General features: G+C 41.1%; 1 protein-coding gene across 35 annotated transcripts in view; it reads right to left on the bottom strand.

The window, feature by feature from the left end:
- Positions 1–8935: 8935 nt before the first annotated feature.
- DOCK9 (dedicator of cytokinesis 9) overlaps positions 8936–22611 on the bottom strand; it is a 256192-nt gene continuing 242516 nt past the window's right edge. For 34 of the 35 annotated variants that reach the window (XM_074329465.2, XM_074329468.2, XM_074329454.2 and 31 more), the window contains 5 exons: positions 18940–19150; positions 15761–15951; positions 12535–12635; positions 12260–12398; positions 8936–10208 (listed from right to left, as the gene is read on the bottom strand). In XM_074329465.2, the coding sequence (XP_074185566.2) occupies positions 10086–10208; positions 12260–12398; positions 12535–12635; positions 15761–15951; positions 18940–19150 (765 nt within the window). In that variant the 3' untranslated portion in view covers positions 8936–10085. Of the gene's footprint in view, positions 10209–11153; positions 11295–12259; positions 12399–12534; positions 12636–15760; positions 15952–18939; positions 19151–22611 lie in introns of those variants that run through there. The other variant, XM_074329458.2, reaches the window with a different exon arrangement.

The raw sequence follows: 22611 nt of genomic DNA, 5'->3' as shown, positions 1-22611 counted from the left end.
TCTGTAGTCAGCGTGTGTCCGGCCCTGCTGCATCAGCCAGGCCAGCAGCAGGCGGCTGTCCAGGAGGAGGAGCTGACTGCGGCTCTCTGTTCCCAGTGGCGTCCAGGTAAGCACATCAGAGCCACTTCTCCACATGGAAATGGAAGAGACAGGCCAGAGGATGAGCTCGTGAGGTCTACAGGAGCAGGCCCAGAGTGTGGGCCTGGGACACTGGTCCTGGCACAGGCTTTAGACAAACAAGGTACCTCTAGAGCAGGGGTGTCCAAACTGCGGCCCCCGGGCCAACTGCGGCCCGCGATCCATTTTTTTTATTGGCCGGCAGCAAATTCCAAACATATATTTAGTTTACTTAAATAAACCAGGTGAGGCAATACGTACTTCACCTCGAGTGAGTGACCCGGCTGTTTGTGTATTTTACCGCATATGGCCCTTGGTGAAAACCGTTGATAAAAGTTTGGACACCCCTGCTCTAGAGGGACTGCCTCAATCAGTTAACTTGGGGAAATACTGCTCAGCAGCGATCTATCTCGCAAGCAAAGTCCAAAAGAGTCCGACCACTCTGGGTAACAGAGGCTGTTGTTTCCTGTGAATACTAAGTAATACAAAGTACTTGAGCACTACAGGTATTCCCTTTGATCCCATCAGTTAGTGAAGAAGGGAATAGGAAATGGTGGGCATGCTGGCTAAGGGGACGGTGTGGTTGACAGTAGGACTCAAGGCCAGGTCTCAGGCTCTGTCCCAAGCTGGGTATTACCCAGAAATGTGCCAGGTCAGATGGCATCGACATGGTGCCAAATGACACACGAGCCAAGAGAATGACAAGTGTGCACTCCAAAATCTGTGCTTGTGGGAACCCCCCCCCCAGACCTGGCACCATGGGGTTCAAGGCACACAAGAGAATGGGGACAGGCATATAGTTATGAAGAAGAAGAGCAGAGATTGAATCAGGAAAAGGTAACTTCATGATTTTCATACCACGTGAGACCAGCCTGCTTAAAGTGGCACACATGTCACTGAAACATCTGACAGGCATTTATGTCCCCAACTCTAAGCCGAACCCAGTCACGCTGAGTGCAGCGCTCGAGTGACACATGCACTCTGCTTGCTGCCCAGCTGCGGTCTTGGCTCAGACAACCGCACTAACGGCGACACAGGAGGCCATGTCGGCAGTTAGGAGCACTTGGCTGGCAGGAGAGGACAGCATGCAGCTTCAGGGATCCCTCACGCTGCCCTGCGCCCCCCCATTTCCCTCCCATCCCGTCCCCTCTCTCATCCCTGGCAACCACTAATGTGCTCTCCATTTCTGTAATTTTGTTATTTCAAGAATGTTATGTAAATGGAGTCATACCCTAGCTAACATTTCAGGACTGGCTCTCTTCACTCAGCGGAACTCTCTGGAGAGTCACAGGTGGCCGGGAGCACCAGCAGTTCCTCCGTGTTACTGCTGAGCAGCACTCATGGCCTGGACGCACCACGGTCTGTGGCCTTTTGGAGAGCATCCAAGTTGTTTCCAACTTGGGCTATTATATATAAAGTTTCTATAAACACTTGTGCACAGGTTTTTGTGTGAATATACATTTTCGTTTCTCCAGGATGAATGCCCAAGAGTGCAATTTCTGGGTCACTTAATTCTTTAAGAAACTGTCACTTTTTGCAGAGTGGCTGTGCCATGTTACTTTCCCACCAGCAATGAATGAGTGATCCAGTTCCTCCACGTTCTCACCAGCGTAGTGTTGTCACTATGTTTGATTTTGGTCATCCTGACACGAGTGTGGTGACTTCTCATTGTGGCACTGATTTGTTGTATGACCTTCACGGCTAACGATGCCGAGCATCTTCTCGTGGGATTATCTGCCCCCTGCCTACCCTCGCCAGTGAAATGTCTCCCCAAGTCTTTTGCCACGTTCTGATTGGATTGTCTGCTTTTTTTACTGTGGAGTTTTTAGTGTTAGGGAAGTAAAAGCTAAAATAAATGCATGGGACTATATCAAACTAAAAAGTTTCTGCACAGCAAATGAAACCATCAACAAAATAAAGAGGCAACGAACTGAACCGGAGAAGATTTTTGCAAACAACGCCTCCGATAAGAGGCTGATATCCAAAATATACAAGGAACTCATGCAACTCAACAACAACAAAAAAACAAGCCAATTGAAAAATGGGCAGAGGACCTGAAGAGACATTTCTCCAAAGAGGACTTACAAATGGCAAATAGACATATGAAAAAATGCTCAACATCACTAATCATCAGAGAAATGCAAATAAAAACCACAATGAGATATCACCAGTTGACAACATGGATGGATCTTGAGATTATCACGCTAAGTGAAATAAGTCAGACAGAGAAAGTAGAGAACCACATGATTTCACTGATATGTGGGATGTAAAACTGAAAACAACAAAAGAATAAGATAAACAAATGAAGGAACAAAATCTCATTGACATAGACAATAGTTTAGGGGTTAACAGAGGGTAAGGGGGAAGGTGGGCTCTAGAAGAGGGTAAATCGGGTCTAATATATGGTGATGGAAAGAGAACTGACTCTTGGTGGTGAACACACAATGTGATATATAGATGATGTATTACAGAATTGTACACCTGAAATCTATGTAACTTTACTAACAATTGTCACCCCAATAAACTTCAATTAAAAAAAAGAAAGATCCATCCATGTTGTCGCAAATGGTGACAAGGTGAACTATTTCATCTTTTCTTACTGCCGAATAGTATTCCATGGTGTATATATACCACAACTTCTTTATCCAATCATCTATCGAAGGACACTTTGGTTGTTTCCATGTCTTGGCCACTGTAAATAAAGCTGCAATGAACATTAGAGCACATATATCTTTATGGATAAATGTTGTCAGATTTTTTGGGTAGATACCCAGGACACTGCCTTCCATAGCGGCAGCACCAGTCTGCATTCCTAGCAACAGTGTATGAGGGTTCCTGTTTCTCCACAGCCTCTCCAACACTTGTTACTATTTGTCGTGTTGATGATAGCCATTGATATCTCACTGTGGTTTTTACTTGCATTCCTCTGATGATTAGTGATGTTGAGCATTTTTTCATATGTCTATTGGCCATTTATATGTCCTCTTTGGAGAAAGGTCTATTCAGTTCCTCTGCCAATTTTTCAATTGGATTCTTTGGTTTTTTGTTTGTTTGTTTTGTATGAGTTCCTTATATATTTTGGATATTAGCCCCTTATCGGAAAAGTTGTTTGTAAAAATCTTCTCCCATTCGGTTGGTTGCTTTATTTTGTCGATGGTTTATTTGGCTGTGCTGAAGCTTTTTAGTTTGATATAGTCCCATTCATTTATTTTAGCTTTTACTTCCCTTGCTTTTGGAGTCAAATTCATAAAATTCTCTTTGAACCCAACGTTCATAAGTTTAGTACCTATGCTTTCTTCTATGTAGTTTATTGTTTCAGGTCTTATGTTTAGGTCTTTGATCCATTTTGAGTTAATTTTGGTACATGGTGACAGACAGCAGTCCATTTTCATTCTTTTGCACATGGCTTTCCAATTCTCCCATCACCATTTATTGAAGAGTCTGTCTTTTTTCCATTGCATGTTTTTGGCTTCTTTGTCAAAAATTATCTGTCCATATTTATGTGGTTTTATTTCTGGGTTCTCAATTCTATTCCTTTGGTCCGTGTGTCTGTTTTTTCTGCCAATACCATGCTGTTTTGATTATTGTAGCCCTGTAGTACAAGCTAAAGTCAGGAAGTATGATACCTCCAGTATTGTTCTTTTTTCTTAGGATTGCTTTTGCTATTCAGGGTTTTTTGTGGTTACACAAAAATCTGATGATTTTTTGTTCTATTTCTTTAAAAAATGCCATTGGGATTTTGATGGGAATTGCATTAAATCTGTATATTGCTTTGGGTAATATGGCCATTTTAACTATGTTTTTCTTTGAATCCATGAACACAGAATGTCTTTCTATTTCTTTGTGTTATCTTCAATTTCTTTTAAAAATGTCTTATAGTTTTCAGTATATAGGTCTTTTACATCCTTGGTCAAGTTTATTCCTAGGTATTTCATTCTTTTTGTTGCAATTGCAAGAGGAATTTTTTTTTTTAATTTCTTTTTCTGAGATTTACTTGTTAGTATATAGGAGTGCTATGGACCTTTGTACATTCATTTTGTAGCCGGCAACTTTACTGTATTCGTTTATTGTTTCTGATAGCTTTTTGGTGGAGTCTTTAGGGTTTTCTACATATAGCATCATGTCATCTGCAAAGAGTGACAATTTAACTTCTTCATTCCTAGTTTGGATGCCTTTTATTTCTTTCTCTTGCCTGATTGCTCTGGCAAGGACTTCCAATACTATGTTGAAAAGCAGAGGTGATAGGGGACATCCCTGTCGTGTTCCTGAACATAGAGCAAAGGGATTCAGTTTTTCACCATTAATTATGATAGTAGCTGAGGGTTTGTCATATATGGCCTTTATTATGTTGAGGTATTTTTCCTTCTATACTCATTTTATTGTTTTAATCATAATTGGATGTTTTATCTTGTCAAATGCTTTTTCTGTATCTATGATATAATCATATGATTTTTGTCCTTTATTTTGTTTATGTGGTGTATTACATTGATCGATTTGTGTATATTGAACCATTCTTCTGCCCCTAGGATGAATCCCACTTGGTCATGATATATAGTCTTTTTTAATGCATTGTTGCATTCGATTTGCTAGAATTTTGTTCAGGATGTTTGCATCTGTATTCATCAGAGATACTGGTCTGTAATTTTCTTTTTTTGTGTTATCCTCACCAGTTTTTGGTATCAGGGTATTGTTGGCCTCATAAAATGAGTTAGGAAGTATTGTCTCTTCTTCAATTTTTTGGAAGAGTTTGAGCAGGATTGGTATTAGATCCTTTTTGAATATTTGATAGAATTCACTAGTGAAGCTATCTGGTCCCGGAGTTTTGCTTTGGGGAAGGTTTCAGATGACTGATTGAATTTCCTTACTGGTGATCGGTCTATTTAGATTTTCCAGTTCTTCATGGTTCAGCCTAGGAAGGCTGTATGTTTCTAAAAACTTGTCCCTGTTTTATAGGTTATTGAATTTGGTGGCATACAGTTCTTCATACTATTCTTGGATGATCATTTGTATTTCTGTGGCATCCGTGGTAACATCTCCTCTTTCATTTTTGATTTTATTAGTGTCTTTTCTCTTTTCATCTTAGTGAGTCTAGCTAAGGGTTGATCAATTTCATTAATCTTTTCAAAGAACAACCTCTTTGTTGCATTAATTTTTTCTATTGTCTTTTTGTTCTCTATTTCATTTAGTTCTGCTCTGATTTTTATTATTTGCTTCCTTCTGCTGACTTTGGGTTTCATTTGTTCTTCTTTTTCTAGTTCTTTAAGGTGTAACATGAGGTTATTTACCCAGGACCTTTCTTCTTTGTTGAGATAGGTTTGTAATGATATAAATTTCCCTCTTAAAACTGCTTTTGCTGCATCCCAAAAATTTTGGTAGGAGGTATTTTCATTCTCATTTGTTTCTATGTATCTTTTGATCTCTCCTCTTATTTCTTCTTTGACCCAGTCGTTCTTTAGAAATATGTCATTTAATCTCCAGATATTTGTGGTTTTTCCTACCTTCTTTTGCAGTTGATATCCAATTTCAAAGCCTTGTTACCAGAGAATATGCTTGGGATGATTTCAATCTTAAATTTGCTGAGGCTGATTTTATGTCCCAATATATGGTCTAGCTTTGAAAATATTCCATGTACACTAGAAAAGAATGTATAGTCTGGTGTTCTAGGATGAAGTGCTCTATAAATGTCAATTATGTCCATTTCATCTAATATGCCATTTCAGGCTGCTATTTCGTTATTTATTTTCTGTTTGGATGATCTATCTATAGCTGTCAATGATGTATTTAAGTCCCCTAGTATAATTGTGTTTTGGTCAATTTCTCCCTTTAGTTCTGTTAGTAGTTGCTTGGTATATTTTGGTGCTCCCTGATTGGGGGCATAAATACTGATGACTGTTAAGTCTTCTTCTTGTGTAGTCCCCTTTACCATTATGAAATGTCCATCTTTGTCTCTTGTTACCTTTTTAATCCTGAAGTCTGTTTCATCTGATATCAGTATGGCTACACCTGATTTTCTCTGGGTACCATTTGCTTGGAGTGTCAATTTCCACCCTTTCACTTTGAGTCTATGCTTGTCCTTGTAGCTGAGATGTGTCTCTTGGAGACAGCATATGGTTGGGTTTAGTTTTTTAAATCCAATCTGCTACTCTATGACTTTTTATTGGTGAGTTTAGTCCATTTACCTTTAGGGTTATTATTGATATATGAGAATTTCCTATCATTCTATCTCTAGTTTTCTGGTAGGATGGTGTCTCCATTGTTTCTTTGCCTTTTTGTTGCTACTATTTCAGTGTGGTGGTATTCTATGATTTTCCCCTCTATTTATTTTTTAAATTTCTATATTTTAGTTCTGGATTTTTTTTAAGTGGTTACCATTAAGTTTATGTAAAACAAAGGTTCATATTTAGAGTATTCCATTTTCTTCAGCATGCTTACTTTCTCCATTCTCTTGTGCCAGTTCAGACCTTTACTCTCTCCTTTTTTATGTTTTTATTGTCACAAATCATCCCTATTTAAGTTTGTAGCAAATTGTTTTTTTCTTCTTTTTTTTAAGTATTTTTGTTTCCTTCTTTATCCTATACGTTATGTTTAAGTGTATAGTGTCCTACTTGGTGTAGGGGGTTGGCATTTCATGCTTCTGTCTGTTCATAATACTACTCATGGTTTTGTACTCTTTTGCTTTTTTGTTTTAGGTTGAATAGCCTCCTTTAGTATTTCTTCTAGTGCAGGTCGTGTGTTAGAAAATTCTCTCAGCTTCTGTATGTTTGGAAAGATCTTTATTTCTCCTTCATATCTAAAGGGTATTTTTGCTGGATATATTATTCTTGACTCATAATTTCTCTCTTTCAATAGTTTAAATATTTGGTTCCACTCCCTCCTGGCTGGTCGAGTTCCTGGTGAAAAATCTAATGATAATCTAATGGGCTTTCCTTTGTAGGTTACTGTCTTCTTTTCCCTGGCTGCCTTGAGGATTCTTTCTTTGTCGTAATCTGAATGGAATTTCTACAGTGAGTAACTCTGTCATATAGTTAAACAAGTCCATATGGTTATTTCATACGTTACCTTCCAATTTTCCATCTTTAGTCTTAGCAGCTGACTCCATGCAAGGGGCTGGCTCTCTTTATGTACACTAACTACCTGGAGTTAGTTAATTCCCGGGTAGGAAATATCCCTGATAAGGTACTAACTAGAATTTTAATTCCAAAGTTACTTCAAAAACAATTTTCCCAAAGTGGGAGTAGGGAGTTATTGTTTAATGAGTGCAGACTTTCTGTTGGGGATGATGAAAATATTTTGTGGATGAATGGTAGTGACGGTTGCATAATAATGAGAATGTACTTAATGCCACTGAACTGTACACTTAAAAATGGTTAAAATGGTAAATTTTGTTATGTATATTTTACCTCAATTAAAAAAATAAGATCTATGTGAAATACTAAAAAAACTACTGAAAAATAGAAATATTTTTTTAATGTTAAAAAATTTTCTCCAATAAATTGCTACTTTAATATGCAACTTTATTCTGGAATCAAATTTTGAAACATAAACTAAATGAGGTTTTGAATTGGTACGAATTTCTGTTGTTGCAGCGTCAATAGTAGATTTCCTCAACCTAGAGACGGCTCCTTTCTCCACTGCTGTAATAAATGAGGGCTGGTCACCTTCCAAGCTGAATCTATCTGATAACGGCATTGGTACAGATTACTCTCTACGTTTAATGATGAGATAGCAACTTAGTTCTTTCTAGACTTATATTTATCTTGCTACTCGGTAACTTGAATTTTATGGCTTCTAAATGAGGCATTTACAACTAGGAAATCCAGCTCAGTGACACAGGAGACAACATCGTATCTATTCCTGCTGTTAGAGTCATGGTTTACTACACAGGGCTGGGGCTGTGAGACACTCAGGGCAAACCCACAGAAACATTTCTTAAGCCCTAAATCTGGATCCACTAATGAATGGGTTGTAGACTCTGGTGAGTTTCCATAACACTCCACCATCTCTTCATGACCTTGTCTCCACCCGTAAAACATAACCTCACCACTGATAGAGGACGTTTCAAAGATGCCAAAAGATCCTTGGCATCTGGGTGCTCAAGATGTACACACATCATCACATTTTCTTTCCTCTGTTGGGTATGTAAAAAGACAGCCTTAAAAACCCTTCAAGTAGGAAAACCATCCATTTTATTCCTTGTGGAAAGACTCCTCTTCTTTCACCATTGGAAACACACGGGGCTGAGTGACAATGCACTGACTCACATGCTGGGTCACGTGGCACACCAGCGGCAGGACGGGCAGCTGCAATCTGAGCCATCACTTGACTTGAGTTCAGTGTTTGTGATAACGTAGGGCACAGGGCGTGTGTGCACGTGGCCGCTGATGCGCTGCCGGGAGAAATGACCACTTTGTCCCAGAGTATTCATCTCAGAGCAAGTGACGGTGATGATAAAGGTGGAAGCCTCGTATTACTGAACATGAAAAGCCAGACATAACACGTGTGTCCATATACTTGGGAGGAACTAGTAGAATTCAGAGCCAGATCACTGTGCAGAAAAGCATTTATCCAAGTCCTCTGGACCGTCTCTTCCCTACACCTGCCAGTGGACATTCGTTACACAAAGGCAGAGAAACTGGCATAATAATTCCCCAGGTATCCAACCTTAGCTTCAACAGTAACCAACATCTGTCAATCATGTTTCATCTCCCTATCCTCTTTTATTTTCTCAAGTCTTTTAAAGCAAATTTCATTTACCATGTCATTTTACACCTGCGTATTTCAATATCCTGTCAAACAATAAATACCCAATATTCACTACTGGAAAATCAGCAATGTTATTTTTAATACAGATGTGGTACAGAATGTTTAATTACAGCAGGGCAGAGATTCTAGTTAAATAAAATTAAAAACCTTTATTTTCCTCAATATAAAATTACTAAATTAACGTCTTAAAAGAAAATATTACATGGTGAAAGCTTCAAATCACACCACTGTTCACCACAGAATTTATGATTTACCAGTTACATATTCCACCACTTTGGCAAATGGATGAACTTTTTAAAATAGTTCATAAACCCAACACAGCAAAGACTGTATACATCTCCATATTGCATGTTTTTATGTAGAAGAATAAAACAGCACGGTTTTGCATATCCTAAGAACAGCACGAATTTGTCACAAACGTAATGCAGAAGCTGATGTGAGGAGTATTAAAAATGTAGAAATGTAATACATGTATGTACAGAAAACCAAGACTGTATTAACAAACTCTATATACATAACAATATACTGTACTACTTTAAACTTTTTTTAGCATAGTTGTGTTTATTAATACAGACCTTTGGTTCTAAACTGCTTGACTAGTTTTAAGCTCACATAGTTTCTTAAGCTTTCATGTTTTTTAGACACAAGTGAATGAGTATAAAAGCACTAAACCTCCTGGTTCACTGGTACAAAAACTACAGCGGTCAGTTCCCTTAGGTCATCAAAAACTAGTCACAAAAATAGTTCTGGTATTCAACCTGAATGTGCCACAGGAAAAAAAAAATTTTTCAAGATTTTTCCAGTTTAGCCTAGAGGCCAAAAGGCTACCCCAGCCTCAATTTCAGTGCTACGGTCCCTGCTATGTTCATTCTAGAACACTTATTTTTTTGGAGGCCATTTATTTTACTACTACTCTGTAAGGAAGAATAAAATTTAACTTCAATTTAAGTGTCCACCACATACCTCTGTTAAGACATAATGAAAACTGAATATTGCCGGCGAGATTTATAAAAATATGTACCCTCTTATGACTCCTCTAGAAAATCTGCTACGAAATAACACAGTTTCCTTTCTCTCCTATTCCCCTGATTTCTCCTTGTGCTCAGTCTTCCCGTGTCTTGCGCGAGTGCAGTGCGTAGCTTTGGAAATCATCCTGAGTTTGCAAATGACAAAACAAGTCCCCACACGCGGTCCATGAGGCGAAGTCACAGAACGGAGGACGAGCTGCTTATCCCATGAACCACTGTGCTTGTCGGAGTCCCACTGATGGCATTGAAGATGTGAAGGGAATTCGGTAACACGCTTGTCTTCTCCTCCAGGGGGCAAATCTCGAGGCACAGAAACACAACATTACCCAAGTATAACGCCCTGAACAGCATTTCTCAAAAAGGTGCATTCCACGTAACACACATGCTTCCTCATCCAGTGGCCACTGTTCCTGTGATGGTGTGCTCATTCTAGATAGCTTGGCTTTGGCGGGGTGCAGAGGGACTGTGTCACCTCATTTAGTAAATGACCTTTTTCAGATCAGAATGATAAGGAGAAAGTCCAGGATAAACATGTTTCCTTCATAAGTTAGTGAATGGAGAGCCTTCCACACTCACCCGATTATAAGTGCGGCTTGAAGTCTATCTTACACATACTTGATGGGGACACGACCTAGCAATGTCGCTTGAAAAAGTCTTTTAAAATGAATCTGGAGCATGTGTATTTCTCTACGGGCTCCTTTTCTCAGGGTCTTACTGATTTCCATCCTGGGACAGAGATAGGAGCTGCCCCTTTCACTGAACAAGTCTCTTTTCACATTCAGTAACGCAGGGAGGAGTTCTAAGGGCAAGACGTGACTTATTGTCAGGTAGAAACTGAGAAGAACATATATACTCAGAGATGCACCTGGACAAGCCAGAAGCAAGCCTACTTTTAGGTCATGACCCTTTCTCCTTAAGGGTTCAAAGGAGTTTAATCTTCATAGTTGTTGAGATAATGGAAAGGTCAAGGTGGAGTTTAGAGCACAGCACTGCATCAAATGTCCATACAACCTGGGAGTTTATTTGAATATTTTCAGCCCATAATTGTTTCCTACATTCATCTTTTCTAGTGTCAGATGCTGGCACCCACTGATCCAAGCTCTCCATTCTACAGGAATCTGGAGGCCCCATGGAAAAGACCTTGAGCGCTCTCCAAAAACTTGTCCTCATAAGGCCCTCAAGGTCTGCTTAATTATTCACACACTTATTTCTTTAATCATTTTGATTTTTTTCTATTTTTCTAAATGCCCAGAAGAGGACTGCCTTCTTTTGCGCATGCATTGTCATTATGCCATGTCTGCAGCTGCCCAAACTCAGGAATAACTTTGTGAGTCACTTTATCAAGTTTTACAAAAATAAAATTAAAAAATAACATTACCATCCCATCTGAATGTGTTAGCATGAAGGAGAAAAAAAAGCAAGCAAGTTAAAGTGTAGACATTTAAGTTAGTTTCCTGCAACAGAAACTACCTAACTAAATCATCACATGACATGTTAGCTGACACAAATGGTCCTGGCTTCCATTTTGCAAGACTCAAAGGCAATGTGTAGGGAAGAGACAGAAGCAGTTACGTGTTCTCACGGCACTGACACTGACAAAGGCTGGACTGTGCCTTGGAAGCAGTTAGTACGTTGCTGGAGAACGGACTCCTCTACAATTACATGGAAGTTGCTTTTTGCCATTTACTTGGTTCCCTGGGGCAGCTGTCCCCTCTGAGGTCTACTGAGCCCACATATGTGATCTGACTGAAAGGAATTCATATAGGAAGGTGGCAGTAGCAACGTAATCAGGAAAGATTCCCATAATGAGAAATAGTACAGAAGGAGCCACGAAGAACCCACTGGCGCACCTAGGTCAGCTGTAAATAGCCAAAAATTGAACAACTCTATTTTTGTAAATGGCAAAAGACATTGAATGCAACAGATAATTCCTTAAACTGGGCTGGGAAACCCTGGTCTCTCAAAGGACTGGGCAAATAAAGAAAATTCTAGGAACAGTATGGGATTTCTTTTTTATGTGAGGCGTTTGTTTGTTTGTTTGTTTGTTTGTTTGTTTAGATAGATTGGGGTGGGAGGGACAAATCTTAGGAACCAGGGCCACCTCGAAAAGTGCTGAAGACAAGATGGGTGCTGCTCTGCTCTAGTCACATTAGATAATAACAGGTGGGCAATTTGTTAGCTGTTCCCCAAGTAACCTGTGGTTCGGTAGTAACAGCAGTGCAGCATGCTACATTATTCTTCAGACATCAAAATTCTGGAAGGATGCTGAAAGATGTAGGTCATCACAGAGTGTACTTAAGATGCTCACTAATGCAGGCTCCCGAAAATGAGGACTCCCGTGTGACACCTACCTGCTCATGCATGATTTCAGAGAGCTCTTTTGCCATCTCCCTGTAGTTGGCTTTCATTTCCTCCTGATACTCTAACTGGTCCTCTTTAATCAGACGTTCATTTACTGCTAGGGCTTGACCACAAGCTTCCACGAATTGCCTGAAATGGTACAGGAGAGGAAACGAAAGGCATGTTGAGGACGAAGAGATTGAGACCAAGTGGTCGTATCTCTTTCTTGAATGAGCACAGAAATTGTTAATATTTGGAGGGAAAAAAAATTCCCAGTGTACTTTACCTGAAAACTTCTTTAAGCAACTTCACTTTATTGTCAGGATATCTTTTTGTGTTTGTGTCATCTAAGAAAGCTCGGGCATATGCTAGTGGACCAGCATTGACCTAGATAGAGAACAAAGATTTTAAATTATGTTTTAAAGCAAATAACTGTTATCATTGATTTAGTTTCAGTTTGGCATCTGCTAAAATTGATGCTTGAGTTAGTCATGACATTTGCCCTCTAGGAACTTACTACCCCAAGGAGGAAACCATGAACAAAGCTTCTATGACTATGTGATTTGTTTTTATCATCTTAGCCATCCTCACGACACTTGTGATGATGGTTCATTTTATGTAGGAAGAATCAAAGCTTGGAAAACTTAAGGACCTGTTCAAGGTCGAACATCCAATAAGCAAAACACCTGAGATCAGAGCCCATGTATTTTAACAGATATTTGTGGCACACTACACTGAACAAAGATGTCAATCTGGTAAGTTCAGTGAAAAACTGAAAAATAAGTTATGTATGTCAGTTTTTAAAAAGCCACTTTTCACCTCATTGAATTGTGTAGACAGCCGTGGGCAAACTGATTTGCTATCCTTGAAAGATGTAACCTGAGGGGTGCTAGAAAGCCAAAGATTAGGGGCATTTAGCAGCAGGGTGTGTGAACCAGACCACTGCATCTCTCAATTAGCCAAGAAGAGTTCTCTGAAGTTGGGTTAAGTCAGGAAATGTGGGAATGTGGATAAAGAGTAGACACACTGGATGGGAAGGAGAAAGTTTCAGGAATCAGGAATCTGAGACAAACTTGGGAAAGGACTTTATCATGCGATTATTGCCTAAGTTTTCCTGGATGATCTGCTGAGCTCAGAAGGTAAGTCAGTAGTGAGTCACCTGTCCTGTCTGTCACTGTGGGCTGTGGTTCTGATCCACGTGTGTAGGACTTGCACAGTAATGGCAGGAGATCGAGGTGTGGGAATTTACACCACAGGTGGGGACACAGAGGGCCATTTCTCACAGGTGGGCCCGCTGAGACAGGCACGACTAGCTAACCTTCTGAGATGACGGGATGTGTCATTACACTGGATATGTGTGTAGGGAACTATGTTAATAACCTGCTACCCAAAGGCCCGATTATCCAAAGTGACACATATACAGTTGGCCCTCCTATCGGAAAATGCTGCATCTGTGGATTCAATTAACCACGGATCAAAAATATTTTTTAAAAAGTTACACTGTTGCTGACATGCATTGAGTAGTCAGGTCTACAATGGTTGTATCTGCACTGAACATGTACAGACTTCTTTTCTTGTCAGTTTTCTTTAAACGATACAGTATAGCAGCTTTGATATAACATTTACATTGTGTTAGGTATTATACGTAATGTAGAGATGGTTTAAAGTATACTGGAGGATGTGTGTAGGTTACATGCAAATACTATGTCGTTTTATGTAAGGGACTTGAGCATCCACAGATTTTAGTATTGTTGGGGGTTCCTGGAACCAACCCCCCACCCCCAGATTCCAAGAGACGACTGTATTCAAGTTTAAGAAAATGGAAAGGGGAAAGTTGATGACACTTCATAAGGTCTAATATGACCAGAACTTGGAGTCCAGCACCATGAAGCCACCCTGCTGGCTCTGTCCTGCACAACAGCAAACCCCAGTGTGGCTCTGGCTGAAAGAATTGCAGAAATGCACAAATAAAATGATCAACTTAATTTCCTTTGGTCCTAACTCTGTGTTACCCTGGTAGGTGCACACATATAAACTTAATCTCATTTCATTATGCAGTTCTTTGCTTTTTAAGATGATTGAGCATTTGTAAAACTCTAAGGTCACAGTCAAAGGGCAGGGCACATTTTGTCCTTTAGAAAGCTCAACCTGTCCTGCCCCACCTTTTACTGGAGCCCACACCCTTCTGCTGGCCTTTCGATAGAGGCTGGATGTTCCCAGGTCACGTTACTGAGTGGTTTTGTTTTTAGCTGCAGAAAATGTGGCCTCTGGCCCCATTATATAATCACTCACGTTGCTGGAATATTTATCATATTCACTTGATAACTTATTTTGGCATCTAAGTTTTTGGAGCTGTAGTAGAAGAGGTTGAAAACAACCTATAAATACTTTTGTGGTGAATATGTGAATGTCATTCAGAGAAAGGTGAGGCAGCAACTCAGCATGACTCTGATAAAAAGTTGACAAAAACTGATTTCAGAAAATGAACCAAGAAAACCCCCAAATCTATGTATTGCAATCTACATGGAACTTGCATAAACACACCCTTCTTGAAAGGGAAAACTATTGGAGATACACACACGTAGACACACATGTAAAACATGTGCTAGAGTTATTTACATACACTGAAAAATATCAATAAAGGAAGAGGCCTACTGATCACTGGAGGGAGATACCCTAAGATTTACCAATTTCCTAAGAAACCATATAAGTTAAGAAACCTTTTTCAAAATGTGGTTTTGAAGTAATATACAAACAAAGATGCACATAGTGTAAGTACATAGCTTGGTGGATTTTCATAAACTGAACATATTTGTATAATCAGTACCTAGCTCACTCGGGTAGCAATATGGGGGAAAAATGTGTCTTGACCCCTACCTACACCACATACAAAAATCAATTCTAGATGGACTGCAGACCTACACAGGAATGCTAAACAGGGGAGGAAAACATAAGAAAACATGTCTGAAACATGTTTAAGAACAGATTTCTTAAAGAAGACACAGAAAATGCTACCCGTAAAGAAAAAAAAAACCGATATATTGGGCCTTACTAAAATGAATTTCTGTTAATGAAGATACCATTATGAGAGTAAAACTTAAGGCCCTTTTTTCAGGTACAATTTTCATAGAAACCAGAACACAATAGTTTTATAAGAAAACCTACAGCTACCCACATTTCTTTTTATTTAGGAGTCTTAATGCTCCCCAAACCCAGAATTCCCCAAATTAGCCCCAAGCCAGGTGAGCACGCAGAGCTGTGCTCTGCCCCTGGCAGGTGGCTCCAGTGAGAGACGCCTGCAGGTGGGGTGGGGTGGGGACCTCAAGGCCACTGCCCCCTCTGGTGCCGGGAGGAACTGCATGGACATTGCTGGGAGGTAACGGGGATCCCCAGGTAAAGTCAGGGATCTACACTAGACCTTGCTGGTGTGAATGACCTGAAATTTTCCAAGGTCTTCAAGGAGCCTTTTCTTCTGCTGCCCTGCGGTTTGCTTTGCCTGGCTCCTGGCTCACCTGGACGCTCACGCTGCCCTGGAGTTTCAGCTGCAGTTTGATCATGTCCACTTCAGCCGAGGAGCACAGCTGCCGGAGCTCAGCCACCTTCTTACTCATCTCATCAATGGCCACTTCGATGGGGTTCAGGTCGGTGTGGTGCTGGTACATGACGGGGATCCGCTTCTTTACGTAAGGGAAGCAGTGTATTGCTGTGGGGGAAGGGGTCCCAGATTTATTCCACAGCCTGCGTGATCTTTACTATTATTGAGGTAGAATTATTATCCCCATGTTATAGACAAGGGACCAAAACTTGTCAAACTCATATGCTGTTATTTTGTGGAACCAGAATACTGTTTTTCTTTATTATTGTGAATGTTTAATGACAGGTTGTATCATATAAAGTCAAGAGACTTGGTTCCTTGTTAACACTTAATGTGAGAAGTGTGCTCTTGTGAGGAAGAGACAGCTGAGAAGTGACTGTAGGGCAAGAAAATATTTCCAACCTGGGTGAAAGTCTGGGCATGATTTGGAAGACTCTGGAATGGTGGTTGGGAAGCAACTCCACTGCAGAAGTTCCATGAAAGAAGGAACAGAGGGGCTCGTGTTGGGCGCAGGCTCAGAAATGTACACTGAAGGGGCCTGGAGGGTGACCACTAGGGTTTTCAAATGATTACAAATTGAAGTTGACTGAACTATCCAGGAAAGTGAGCCTTCGCTGGATCCCGAAGGCAGGCAGGGCCGGGGCTCCCCGACAACTTGGAAGACCAAAGGTCAGGTTTGAAGCCATATAATGAAAGAAAACCCTAAGGTATTCATAACAAGAGGGAAACCTCTCAAGTTCAAAGTCTTCAGGATATCCTGGTCTGTGTGTCTTTAACTAAGGGTTGATATAGTTTACATGTTTTTAGTAGCATTTTTATAACCTCTTCTCTACATCTTTACCACTGCCCAGTAACTATTCTTTCAATATTTTGAGATCTTTCAGGGCAAAATCTGCACCCCTGTTTGTGTTTTGTTGTACTACAATCGTATTTTGGTCATCAACCTCAGAGGCAAGGCACTCACTCAATGGTAGGTGAGATCTGGCAAAATGAAGTACATTCCCCCCCTCCTGGGTATGATTCACAAAATCCTTTAATACGAGATGGACAGTACAACTCTCATGTTACAGATGAGGAAATCAAGGCACAGAGAGGTGAAGTGACCTGCCCAAGGTCACACAGTGAGGATGTGACACAGGTCTGCAGGGCCCAGGCCCAGGCTTTGCACTGCCCACACTTTCTCAGCCTCCCAGCTGTGCAGGGGGGTTACTTTCCGAGCCAATAACATGTGTCTACTTTGCCTCTCTCTGCAGTGGTTACTCGTGGATCCCTCTGTTCCGGCAGACAGAGAGCTCTGCTCATGTCGTTTACCTAATCTATTTCTGTGACAAGATGGTACATTGTAACCCGGAAGCACATCTGCCCAGGGAAAACACCCTAGGGTAATCATGGTTTATGAACTGGTATGCCACCTGAGTGGAATGCTCATAGCAAAAAATCCTGGCCCTGACTCATCAGAGAACAAGGTTTATTTAAAGCAGTTCTCCAACTTGATTTGCACCAGAATCGTCCGAAGGGCGTGCGAACTACACCTGGCTGGGTCCCACCCCCAGAGAGTCTGATTCATAGGCCTGGGTGGGGCCCGAGCATTTGCATTTCTAACACGTTTCAGGGGATGCTGATGCTGCAGGTCCAGGAACAGCTACAGTATCGATAAGCAGGAACTGAAGGTCATCACAGCTACAGGGATAAACACTGTAAGCTGATAATTCTCATGAAATGACTGCATCTGGAAATGTAGTTATCGTGTTTAATAAGAAGAATGTGCTTCTGTGTCATCAGGAAAACAATTCATTGACATATGAGGGACAGACAATATTGTTTGTGCTTTACATGTTATTTTACTAGGAGGAGGGACTCTTTCCTTCCTCCCTCCCTTCCTTCCTTCCTTCCTTCCTTACTTTTTTAATGTTAACTTTTATCCCAGTTCCCTCACAGGAAGAGTGAAAAGTCTGCAATATGCTGCTCTGAGCTCTTTTATAAGGAGCCATATTCTTAGTTTGTTAACAGCTTTACTCAGATGTCAGTCATATCCCACACAATCCACGCATTGGAAGTGTACAATTCAATGGTGACAGTGGACCCTCACCAGGAATGCAGCATCTTACCAGTGCTCCTTTCATTTATCATGACAATGTGCCATGTGATCGCCCAGATGGAACACTTGACAACACGACCTCTAGACAAGTAGTGGGTGCTTTCCTGATGGGATGTAATTACAGCCACTCTTCGAAAAACGTGTCGACGTAGCAGATATAGACATACCTGACCTGAACAGGTCTCCCCACTGATTTTTTTCTTTTAAGTCAAGAAAGTGTCTTACTTTAGGTTACCCCAACCATGTCGCTGACCCTAACCTAAGAGTAGATGTGTCAAGCTCCCCCAAAGATGGTAAAAATCACTCCCAAGACCACTCCACACTTGTCAGGAACAGGAAAACGATGCAAAACACGTCTCTGAGAATGGGTTATCGATGGCTAAACAGTACTGAAGGAGTAATTAAAACTCGACAGCAGCTGAACAGGCGGCCTCTGCACGCAGTGACGCCTCTTGGTACTAGAGGAGGGATTCACGCTGAGGTTGGCCAACCACTCTCAGAGACCAGGGGGAAGGGATCCAGCCTCATGTCCCATTTAGTCACTCAGCTTAAAATCTCTGAGCAGGTTCATGCTGGGACCTGGGAGACAGAGATCGTAGGGGGTCTCTTCCCATGAGGCAGACACAGGACTGTGTGCAGTCCATGGGCCCAGGACGGAGGCATCTGTAAACCACCTAGGATTATGTGCAAAACTACTCTGAGGAGCTAAGGGCCCACTGCTTTCATCAGATTCTAAGAAGGGTAAGTAACCTGACCCTGGATAGGAACTTCTGGTCTGGTGGAAGAAGATGCAAACGGATAAACAGAACAACGTCATGAGCATTCAAAAGCAAGTCTTAGATAAATGTTAAACTGAAATGAATATGTGGGGAAAGTTCATAAGACCGAAGGCCCCTTCCAATTCTAGAAGCTTCTAGATCCCTTCCAGAGAGCTCTACCTTGGTTTCCAGGCTGAGGTCTGGATGCGACGCTGAAAGAAAGCAGCCAGGACACGGTACCTGTCAGTATGGTGCGCCGTTTGCACTGCTCCTCAACACCACCCTGCCTCTTCCCGGCCTGAGTGAAGGGCATTTCAAACATGAAGCGGCGGATGTTATGGGATCTTTCAAACTCCGTTTTCCTTTCTTGCAGTTCTTTTTCATCAAAGAACGGGATCACGTGGGTCACCTGGATATATGCGTACTTGGAATCCAGATCCTTAGGGTTGACCTTTAAGTGAATAAATGAAATGGAAGATTGGTGCTATGTGAAGGATTCCTTTAAGCATACCTAAGCTGTGTTTTCCCACTTTTAATTAGTAAAAGTTTTGGAAAAAATTGAAAAAAAGAACAACAGTAAACCAATATTCACATACCCGCCAGTTAGAACAGTTGCTAATACTTGGCTATATTTGTTTCAAATATACATACACATATACACATACGAGGCCTGACAATTAAGTTTGCAACAATGTTGCTAACCTTTTTTAATATCAGAGGGATTATTCATTATGTGTTTGTACCAACTGGACAAACAGTTAACCAAGTTTACTATTTAAAAGTGCTGCAAAGACTGCATGAAAAAGTTAGACAACCTGAACTTTTCACCAACAATTCACGGCCCTTGCATCACGACAATGCACCAGCTCACACGGCACTGTCTGTGAGGGAGTTTTTGGTCAGTAAACAAATAACTGTATCGGAACACCTTCCCTACTCACCTGATCTGGCCCCCAGTGACTTCTTTCTTTACCCGAAAATAAAGGAAATATTGAAAGAAAGACACTTTGATGACATTCAGGACATCAAGGGTAATACGACAACAGCTCTGATGGCTGTTCCAGAAAAATAATTCCAAAATTGATTTGAAGGGTGGACTAGGCGCTGGTATCAGTGCATAGCTTCCCAAGGGGAATACTTCGAGGGTGACCATAGTGATATTCAGCAATGAGGTATGTAGCACTTTTTCTAGGATGAGTTCGCAACTTAGTTATCTGACCTTGTGCATAGAGACATGTTTTTCAGCTGGACCATTTCAAAGTGGTACTCATGACACTTCAGCCAACAACTAGTAACCATGAGGACATTCTCCTCCATAACCACAATACATTCGCATACCTAACAAAAGTAACACTGACTCTTGAATATCACCCAATACCCAGTCTGTGTTAAAATTTTTCAAATGTCCCCAAAATGTTATTTGTAGCTATTTCTGTTTGAACCAGAATCTAATCAAGGATCACATTTCACATTTAGTTGTTATATCTCTCTAGTCTTATTTAATCTAGAAGAATCCCCACTATTTTTTTCATGACATGGAAATGTTTATTTTAGTAATAATATTTAAAACCTAGGTCCCCAAATTATAATTAATCTGTAGACAGATTAGATGTAAACAGACGTAGATGAATTAATTTAATACAGGTACAGACAAATCTAAGACTAATCTAACGTAAATTTAGTTCCTGATTAACTCAGCACATAAAGGCTTTTGAAACTATATTGCTGGAATTAGGGGTGTTCTAACTTCTGGGACATGCTAGAAAAATTAAACACAGGCATTTTTCATACAAAAACACAAGCTAATTTATTAGGGAGACAAATAAGTTTTGCACATATTAACTGTATTTAAGCTTCTAGAACAATAAGAGGGGACAAGAAATAACTGTGCAGAGAAATTGGAGACTATACTGGAATCAGGGCAGGCAAATAAATGAGCCCAAGAAGGTTTTACTCAAATTATCACGCACCACTGTTCTCTTAGAGACGTTTATCAAGAAAAGTGAAGAACAGATGTGAAAGTGCCTGAACCTTTGGAAGTTAAGAAAATACGCAGTCATGAGTTATTATTTCTATTTTAGAAAAAGCCATCTGGCCAATCACTGTGATTGTATTCAGAGCTATTAAACTTAGCAGAAACTTTATTAACTTTCAGAAACTTTATTAACTTTCCTTAGCAGAAACAATTTAAAAGCAGTGGAAATGAACATTCTTGCCTATTTTTAAGTGGCATTCCTCTCGTCTTCATTTTCAAGGTTGTATGTATATATCAGCAGAAGGAATGCATGACTGGTGTTTAGTGGAAGAGAAGGAGGTCTAGGAAGTCTTTCAGCTGCTGCATCAAGGACCACGCAGGGAAAGGGAAAGAAGATTGCACGAGGACCTTGGGAAACGGTTATAAAGTCACAGCTTGACCTGGATAAAGGTTCTGGTTTCTGAGAAAAAGGCAAATTGGACCTGAGCAATTTGGTCTAGGAAGAAAGTAGGCCTTAACAAGGTTGTGTTGAGGTTTCTGGTTAGAAACAGACCAACAGCAAGTGTTTATCCCGTTTCCTTTGTGCAACTCTGTGAAAACGACAGTACAGAACTATCCTGAAAGGACCAACAAAAGAGGGCAGAAGACAGCAATGGATGAGGGGGTTTAATGAGCTTCTGGAAGGCAGGTGAATGGAGGTGTGCCATCTAATTTGGCAGAGCGGAGAAAGTTCCCATGGAGACAGATAACAAGTGAGTCAGAGCACCCCTAAGAAGCCTGCTGCTATAGCCTGAGTGTCTATGTTCCTCCCCAAATCCATATGTTGAAATCTTAACCTCCAGTGTGTTGGTATTAGAAGGTGGGAGGTGATTAGGTCCTGAGGGTAGAACCCTCGTGATAGAATTAGTGCCCTTATGAAAGGGACCCCACAGAGCTCCCTCACCCCTTCCACCACGTGAGGACACAGTGAGAAGATAGCCGCCTATGAACCAGGAAGAAGGACCTCACTAGACACCGAATCTGCTGGCACCTTGACCTTGGACTTCCCAGCCTCCAGAACTAGGAGAAATAAATGTCTGTTGTTTACAAGCCACCACATCTCTGGTGCTTGTTACAGCAGCCTGAATAGACTGATACCTGCAGACGACCAGCAGTAGAATTAGGGTGACAGGGAGAGGTGTGAGGCAGAAACCAGGGCAAGTGTCCCAAAGTCTATCTGGAGTGGGAAACCCAGGTTCCCTTCCCTAGTCCACATTCCACAAGACAGAAGGCAAGGTTTCTTGGAGAAACTGGTCTGGAGAATGTCTAAGTGGGGTCACCATTCGCAGAAGTAAATGGGTGAAGTAGAGAGTGGAACACAGGGTGCGTAGGTAAAAGGCTGCAGGCCGAACTTGGGACCTTCAGTCCTTGCTTGCCTCGTGCATCCAGAATCCAAACATACCGCTTTCCTTGTCCCTTCCCTTACCACGGGCAGGAGATTGGGAGATTCTCCTCTGGAGAAAACGAAGGGCCCCAAGGGAACACATTCTAGACACTGCGTACTCCTAAACTCAGGATGGAACGTGCACTAATAATAGAAGGAGGTAGAGCTTATCGTTGCTGGAAACTGAGCAGGTGGAAGATTTTTAATGCAAAGAACAGGAGCTCTATTTTGGCCTGAGTTTCAGAAAGGGATACCCAACTTCCTGGAGATGTCCTGAAGACAGGGGGACACATAAATATACAGGAGAAACAAAGTAGGTTCGGAAAGGGTCTTCATGAGAGCGATATGGCAGAGGACAACCTCTCTAAATAGAAGGCCGATCTCTTTCCTACACCATGTGCTGGCTAGTTAGTTCCTTCCTTGATCTGTCCATCTGTTGGTCCATCTATCCACAAATCCAACAATCAGTCAGACAGTGTCAGGTCCTATGACAGGCACTGTGCTAAGTGCGAGG

This window comes from Rhinolophus sinicus, chromosome 16 (assembly GCF_057876585.1).
Source record: "Rhinolophus sinicus isolate RSI-liver-muscle chromosome 16, RSI-T2T, whole genome shotgun sequence".
Lineage (NCBI taxonomy): Eukaryota > Metazoa > Chordata > Mammalia > Chiroptera > Rhinolophidae > Rhinolophus > Rhinolophus sinicus.
The sequence above is the reverse complement of the archived record's forward strand: the minus strand, read 5'-3'. Positions and strand labels throughout refer to the sequence as shown.